General features: G+C 35.0%; 2 protein-coding genes across 2 annotated transcripts; both read left to right on the top strand.

Annotated features, from left to right (window-relative positions):
* Positions 1–564: 564 nt before the first annotated feature.
* LOC108461641 (RNA exonuclease 4) lies at positions 565–4,490 on the top strand. The gene is made up of 9 exons (XM_017761541.2): positions 565–830; positions 905–977; positions 1,163–1,241; positions 2,207–2,288; positions 2,709–2,817; positions 3,060–3,148; positions 3,238–3,302; positions 3,402–3,480; positions 4,046–4,490. Exons 1-9 carry the CDS (start codon positions 762–764, stop codon positions 4,202–4,204), a joined length of 804 nt encoding a protein of 267 aa, XP_017617030.1. The 5' UTR covers positions 565–761; the 3' UTR covers positions 4,205–4,490.
* A 182-nt stretch (positions 4,491–4,672) lies between these two features.
* On the top strand, positions 4,673–7,706 carry LOC108461795 (protein SAWADEE HOMEODOMAIN HOMOLOG 2-like). Its single transcript, XM_017761729.2, has 9 exons — positions 4,673–5,242; positions 5,630–5,715; positions 5,823–5,868; positions 5,946–6,123; positions 6,221–6,293; positions 6,387–6,438; positions 6,727–6,870; positions 6,974–7,093; positions 7,181–7,706. Exons 1-9 carry the CDS (start codon positions 5,189–5,191, stop codon positions 7,553–7,555), a joined length of 1,128 nt encoding a protein of 375 aa, XP_017617218.1. The 5' UTR covers positions 4,673–5,188; the 3' UTR covers positions 7,556–7,706.
* The last annotated feature ends 590 nt before the right edge of the window (positions 7,707–8,296 follow it).

Here is an 8,296-nt window from a genome sequence, read left to right as displayed (position 1 = left end):
TAAATCAAAGTTTAAGTATTAAATTACACATTAAATCAAAGTTCATGTATTATTTTGAGATTTATCTCTTTTATATGTTACTAAAAAGGCAGTTAATTGATATAAAGATAGTATTTTTATGGTAAAATTTTAAAATTAAAAGAAAAATATATAAAACTAAAAAGATAAAAGTTGGAAAACATACTTATACTAAAATTTAAAGGGTAAGGTATACTCAAATTTACTAAACTACACTCAATTTCAAAAGTTATAAAATTATTTAAACTGTTAAAATCATGTTGTATAGTCTTATTTGTTTGCATCGACTAACTAATTGAAAGTTCCAATCCCATTTCTCTTATACAAATCATTTTTTTAATAAAATAGTTTAAATGTAAAGTATTTACAAATTAAAATCTAAACAACTTTATTCTTCAATTTATAATAATAATTATCAAATCAACTTTAATCTAAATTATGTTCTTTTACTCCTCAATATATATTGATTCACTGTATTAATTATTGAATTCTCCTTTTGGAGATTTCTAGCTTAATTTATAGGTTAGTGACTTAAATAGATTTTTTTTGAGTAGTTCAATCTATCACTATATATAGCGAGTAAAAAGTAAATTTATTATTTTCTCCGAGAATAGTCCTAAACCCTTCCGTTTATGTGTGACAAACGACGACGAATTTCTTTTAAGAAAGCGTAATTAGGTTACTTCAATTCCTTCACGTCCCTGAATTCGGCCAAGGCTTAACAGAAGGAGAAAAGGAAGAAAATGAGTAGTGAAAGGAAGAAAAACCCAGAGCACTTTCAGCTTAACCCAAACTGGGCTCAACTCCAACAAGTACTTTTTTCCTAAGATTCTTTTTCTTTTTTCTGTCAGACTTTTTACTCATTGTGTCTTTGATCCACTTGCAGAAGCTGAAGTCCTCTGCTAAGCCTTCAAGACACTCGAAAAATCCACAATCTGAAACCCCAAACTCTATATTAGGTAAAATTACTAGCTAATTTACAGTATTTCTGTTTCCTTTGCATTGCTTTGGAGAAAAAGAAACAAATGGGATTTTTTGTTTCAAGTCCAAGTTGAGAAAATTATATTAAATTTTGCTTGTTTGGTTGCTTTTTGTGTCAGTTTTTTGGTTTTTTAAACTTTGGGTGGGATTGTTTTGTTTATAGGAAAGCGTAAGGAGAGGCCTAACTCAGAGACTGATGATGCTAAGCCTAATCCTTTAATGCCAACAAATGATGATTCCAGGTGCTTTAGTTTTTCTCTGATGCTTCAAAAGATCAATCAAAGCATTGTGAAGTTTCATCTTGTTTATCATACTCTTTCTTGTTTAGAAGTGTTTCAGCTGTCGAATAGAGTTCAGTCCAGTATCTGCAAGTGTACTGATTTACCTTGGATTTTGGTGTTTAACTTGATTATAGAGATGATTTGACTGGAATTGGGTAGCAATGGGGTTCGTTCAAAATAATGATTAGTAGAACAATTGCAGATATGGATCAATTGTAACACGTATTTCCCGGGGTGCCATATATGGAGGAAGGTGCAATCCAATTTCCAGGCACTAAAACCCTTTTATTGCCATAGGCACAATACATAAAGAAAAGGCTGACTTGAACGAAGTAAAGCACAATATGCATATATATGCATAAACTTAAGTTGTGTAATTATTATAAATAACTTAAGGGTGGACAAAGTTTATCTACACAATTCTTTTTTCTTGTAGGTCGGTATACAAGATTTTCTTATGATCCCATATGCATATTAAATACTCAAATATTGGGAATCAGAGAGTTTGATATTATCCCCTTCCTTATGGGTTTGTGGCGTTTTTGTTGCCTAGCACTAAGGGGCAACACCTACGAGCATACCTTAACAATACTTGTGTTTCATCTTGTTTGATTGCTCTTGGGGTTTTATGCAAGGAGTAACTTGTGCTATACAGGTTGTATGCACCAAGCAAGGAAGTAGAAGTAGGTTGTTTTGATTCTTATTTTGTGGTTTTTAAGGGATATGGATGTTGCAATAACTTTAATGCCTGGGATAGTAAGGTCAAGTTATGGTGTTTTTAATGAGAAATGCTATTTTGATGTGCAATAGTACACTGCTAGAAGTTCCATTCTTCCTTCGAGTGAGTTGTTTTCATGTGGTCTTTATCTGTCTTTCTGCCTTCGCACATATGTAACCTTTTGAATGACTTGTCAAATGTATGACAGTGTGACAGATGTGCTAGCTATGGATTGTGAAATGGTTGGTGTCGGTCAGGGGAACAAGAGTGCCCTTGGACGAGTTACAGTGGTAATTTAGCTGTCCCTGCATCTTTGATCATACTGTTTATGTCTTATGATCTTACATTATCCATAGCCAAAATTCAATGATGGGATAGGCGATATATAAAATAAACGTCTCTCTTTTTCCCTATTTAGTTTGGAATTGTTACCTTAATAGTTTTAAGAACAGATAATATCTGATGCAGTGTAATGCTCTCATGTTAGGTTAATTGCATTTGTCATGTGTTGCCCTCGCACATTCTTTTATTTCAAGCTCTCATGTTTTGTCTTTTTTAATCAGTAAAATAAGATACAGTTTTAATTTATGCACAAGAAAACTTATATTTCATTTTGGGTTAATTTAAACATTTTCATTTAATGAGATTTTGAGTTTGATATATTATTCTTTTTAAGGTCATTGATTACTTAATATTTCAGTTAATGACAGGTAAATAAATGGAGAAATGTTATATATGATGAGTTTGTGCGGCCAGTAGAACGTGTTGTTGACTTCCGCACACATATTAGTGGCATTCGGCCCAGAGACTTGAGGAAAGGTTGGCTTTAATTTGCTTTGGTGGTTACCTGAATTCTCTGAAACTGGAGCATCATATCCTTAAAAAGGCTATTGGCTTATATATATATTGCATATGCAAAGTATATGCGTTTTTGTATAATTCTTACATGATAAAAACCAATTTTAGTTTGAAAACATTTGCCATTCCATTGTTCAAGAAGGTTTGACTGCTTTGAAGAAGAAATTTTGGCCTAATGCAATTTTTTTTTTTTGTCTCTGCAGCAAAGGATTTTAGGGTTGTTCAGAAGAAAGTGGCAGAGTTGATTAAGGGAAGAATTCTTGTCGGTCATGCGTTGCACAATGACCTTAAGGTTTTCTTTATTTGCTTTGTTGTTTTGTTGTTTGTATGGAAGTAGAAAACTGGCACTGAGATTTTGATTTGACTGCTTATTTTCTACAGGCCTTACTACTAACGCATCCTAAGAAGGACCTGAGGGACACCTCAGAGTTTCAACCGTTTTTAAAGTATTAGTCTTTCATCTCTTAGCTATTATTGCCTGGACAATTGAGTGTGTTAAACAGCTCCTATGGTGCCTCAGATAACAATGATTGTTGTTGCAACAGGGAAGGACGCAGAAAGGCACTCCGGCATCTTGCAGCAGAGGTTCTAGGTGTTGAGATCCAGAATGGCGAACACTGCCCTGTAAGTAAAATGTTCATTAGATACTTGTTCTCCAAACTGTTAGCAAACATGAAATAATTACATTGAAACTACAGAAAAAGACTTGGTTGATTGATCTGATATGCTCTAAACTTGTCTATTAGAAGGTTGTTGACATTACTAATCTGAATCTGAGATGCTCAAAGTCACAGGCTTGTCACTAGAGTGGTAATTTTGTTCATTTTAAACATTTTCATTCTTGAAGGCCAATGTGCGACAATAAGGTGACACAATTGTGTTATGTCATCCGTTATTCATTACAAGGGAAGGTAGTTTTCTTTGGAAGAATACTTGGGGCTGGAAAGTTCCTTCTCAAGAGTTTCTTCACTGCTGGTCTGTCAAGCTCTCAAAAGATCCTTATTGTGTAGAACTTAATTAGAAAGGGTTGTTTTGTAATTATCAAGGGAATTATGGTCTTTTTCTGAAACATATTCGAGTTGGTTTAGCTCAAATGTGTTTAGGGGCAAACTTTGATACAGCTTTCCCTATTTTTGCTCTAAACCAACAATGCAACGTTTTCAAACTAACATGTATTGTCATTCGTCAGGTAGACGATGCTCGTGCTGCAATGCTTCTTTACTCAAAACACCGGAAGGAATGGGAAAGAAGCGTTAAGGATCAATTAAGGCTCAAAGAAAAGCAGAAGAAACGCAAGCAGAGAAAGAAACCAAAGGCTGATATCAACCATTCTCTGATTGCATCTTAATGGCGACAAGTCGCATAATTGTCGAAAATGAAGTTCCAAAATCTTCAGCAGGATCACCTTCATGGAGAGTGATTTACAGAATCCTTACCATAAATCTGGACTGCAAGAAACAAATGATGCAGCATCAAACGGTGATCAGAGAACAAAAGGCCGACCTCTTCATCTGTAGTTAAACTTAGTATGATGGAAAAAAAAACTTGGTTATGTATCCCATTCAATGAAATATTACAATCACTAGTTTTTACTATTTACTTTCTGAAAATGAATTTATAACTTTATTCATAAATTTTGCATTACAATGTCTACATTGACTTTTCTATGTATCAAAATTTTACTAAGTGATTAGCACTTGGAATTTGATAATCAAATCCAATTTGCAAGTATAAGTTGATAGGATGCATAAAGCCAGAGCGAAAAAGGAGAAGATAAATTATATTAAGTCAATTGTTTGAAAACATCACTCGCTTTGATTTTCTTTTAAGACCTTTAAGATTTTATTGAGAGCCTTATAAAAAACTTGCAAACACGTTAGATAAAAGTTCAGCAAATTGATTTGCAACCAAATTGTGTTTTTTAGGTATATATCTGATATGCCGTTGGTTTTCAGCCCTTAGACATCGCCGAGCACTCCAATATCATTAGTAAAATGGAAAAGAAAATGAAAATCTTTCTCTTTTTAAGACAAAGGTAAAAAAGGAGACCGAAAAATCACGGGATTCACTCGCATTGGCGACAGAATTAGGGTCGAAACTACCCCCATCCCAAACAAATTTGCTTTCTCTTTTTTATTTTCTATTGTCCATAGTTCTATCAGAAATTCTAAACCTTTGATAAGACAAAATCTGGTCCCTCTCCAGAATAATCATAAAAAAAAAAAAATTGCACTTACTATACTTCAATACCCAAAGCATATCAAGTTTATATTTTTCTAGAAAGAAGAAAAAAAAGGGAAAAAAGCCCGCGCGACCAAGAGTGTTGGAATAGATGGGTCGGCATCCGAGTAGTGGCGGCCCTGCCTTTCGTTTCACCCAAACTGAGGTACCCTTTTTCTTTTCAAGAGAAATTAGTTATATTGCTTATAGTGTTGTTTCATAGTAATGGTTTCGATTTTTAGTTTGAAATCTCAAATGGGTCAGTGGGATTGCATGCTTTAGTCAACTAATTTCTGGGTTTTTTTTATTTGAAAATTTCTGCTAATGATTGCTTTGATTGGTTGAGTTTTTTGTGTGATAGATTGTTTAGCATTTAGTCTATTTTGTTAATGGTAGTGTTAGTAATCCAATTTTAATATTTTTGGTAAATAAACGTAGTTGTAAGTGCCTAGGCTTTGTTTCAAGATTTTTCTTTCGTAAGTTCTAGTGTAGTATAGTTTTTTTTCGTTTATTTCTTTAAACAATGAATTTGTAACATAATCTCTGCATTAAGGTGGCGGAGATGGAGACTATTCTCCAGGAGCACCATAATCAGATGCCTGTTCGAGAGATCCTTATGAGTCTTGCAGATAAGTTCAGGTATGCATTAATATCCTCAACAACATTGTGTTGCATGATGTATAGTTCTTTTTTTTTTTTTTTTTCTGTCTTATAAGAAACTGTAAGCAAATTTGCTTTGGATGTAGTGAGTCGGCAGAACGGAAAGGGAAGATCGTTGTGCAGTTTAAGCAAGTAAGAAGTTGGATTTTATTTTTTTGTTAAGGAGGAAATATTTTCAGCCGATTACACTTGGAAAACTTCTTGTGTAGATATGGAACTGGTTCCAGAATAGGCGCTATGCGATAAGGGCAAAATCAAATAAGGTTCCTGGGAAGCTAAATATTACATCTATGCCTCGGGATGATTCCAATCCCATGAGAAATGTGCCACAGCCTGTTGCAGCTCCCGTGCCTCCTCATATGACTGCTCCAATGCCTGCTTCTACAGGTAGAATAATTTCTGACTGTCTTTAGAGTTCTTTTTCCCTTTCAAGTCTTCCGTGTCATCGTACTTCAGATTTATAGTCCTCATTTGCTGCTCTCAGTTCCAGGTGCAGGAAGGAATTTGTCAGAATCTTATATGGAGTTTGAAGCTAAATCTTCAAGGGATGGTGCATGGTAAGTTTGTTCATCTTTGTCTATTTAAAATTTGTTTCACTGATAAACAAATATTTGCAGTCAACCCAATCCTCTTAAATCTCCTGTTTTCAGGTATGATGTTGCGACTTTTCTGGCCCATAGATATTTGGATGCAGGTGATCCGGTAATTTTTTAGTCCACTATCACTGCATATGCCGGTGCAAGTGCTGTACTTATGATTCACTGTTGCCTGAGTTCATAAATTACTAACACGGATTATTCTTTTCTTATTTCTTATGTTTATCTGATCCCATCTTTCAATTTTTGACATGAAATTTGTTTTTCACTTTTGAATAAAATGTTCTGATAGTTCTCTTCTGCAAGTTTTCTAATAGTTTTATGCAGAACTGAAAATACCACAAATTGCCATCTGAGAAAAAGTATTCCAAAATATTTTGCTATCTTTTTGCAGGAAGTACAGGTTCGGATTGCTGGTTTTGGACCAGAGGAGGATGAGTGGGTAAACATTCGGAAGCATGTCAGGCAACGGTCCCTCCCGTGTGAAGCTTCTGAGTGTGTTGCAGTTCTTCCTGGGGACCTTGTACTATGTTTTCAGGTGGATTTCTGCTTAAAATATCTGATCAATCATTGAGAATATATATTTCTTTTAATCAATCCTTTCTTAGAATTCGTTTTCTTGATGCTTTCAAAATTTACAGGAAGGTAAAGATCAGGCTCTCTATTTTGATGCCCATGTCCTCGATGCGCAAAGGCGGAGGCATGACATACGAGGTTGTCGTTGTAGATTTCTGGTGCGCTACGATCATGACCAGTCCGAGGTATTAGTTAATCACTCCATTATTTCATTGTTTGAGTCCTCCATTTTGATGATATTCACTGTAATAACATTAACTTGCATTCCATAGGAAATTGTACCTCTGAGGAAGGTTTGCCGTCGGCCTGAAACTGATTACAGGTTGCAGCAACTGCATACCGCAAGTAACTTATCCAATGATCAACACAAAACTAGCACCGATCAATCTACTGCTCCCGCACCAAAGATTATCGGCTCATCAACTGAAGCAATGCAAAAGCTGCAGAATCCAGATCAATCCAGGACAGCCACAGATTCACATTTCAATGTTTCTGTAGCTGCACAAACTACAAATCAAGAGTCTAAAATTTCAGGAATTGTGACTACTGATGCAACTGATCCCAAAATTTCCCCCGTCAAGAATACTATGGCTGCTGCTGCCACTGGCATCGGCCCTGGTCAAAATGTGCAGGAAGCAAAGTTATAGGTTCGGACTTCAGATACTGATGTTCAATGGGGCAAAGGTCCCTTCGGGATAATATGATGTAATTATCACAACTTCCAAGTTTTTGATGGAAGACTTAGATTCTGTCTAGATATTCTTCTTTCTTCAACAAAATTTGTTCTTGTCTGTTTAATAGTTCGAAGACTTCCATGTATCCATGGCATCAAATGCTACAGATACACACACACTCACTCACTCACAGCAAAGATGAATAATTCACCAAGAAGAAATGCGGCAGCTTGAACAGCAGCTTCCTTGTTAAGGGGGCGAATCAGAGTATGAGCCGATCGTCCATAGATTCTTCTTTGCATTCTCGTCGACAAACGATGGTTTGACTGCTTCTATGCGTGATTTTGAAAGCAATGTTCAAGCCTTTCAAAGTTGATCCTCCATAGATTCTTTTATATTATTATTTATTCTATTTCGCAATATATATTGTGTTTCTACTTGAAATTTACATTATATTATATGAAGCAAAATTATTATGTGCACCCCCTGGTCGAATGAGATAAAAAATGACACATATCACTGAAATATGTAGTAACTTGCTTGTGAAGTTAAATTTTTTCTTATGATTTTTATAGGAAAAAGATAAAAAAATAAAAATAAAGAAGAAGATGAAAGTAGTAACCTGAGCAAGATTGATAATGAAGTCCCGAAGGGCAGCATCTTTCTAAAGCTTATTGGTAATGGGTTTGGAGATGCTTCTTAGGGCTAATGTTC

The sequence above is a fragment of the Gossypium arboreum genome, chromosome 13, assembly GCF_025698485.1.
Source record: "Gossypium arboreum isolate Shixiya-1 chromosome 13, ASM2569848v2, whole genome shotgun sequence".
In the NCBI taxonomy this organism is placed as follows: Eukaryota; Viridiplantae; Streptophyta; class Magnoliopsida; order Malvales; family Malvaceae; genus Gossypium; species Gossypium arboreum.
The sequence above is the reverse complement of the archived record's forward strand: the minus strand, read 5'-3'. Positions and strand labels throughout refer to the sequence as shown.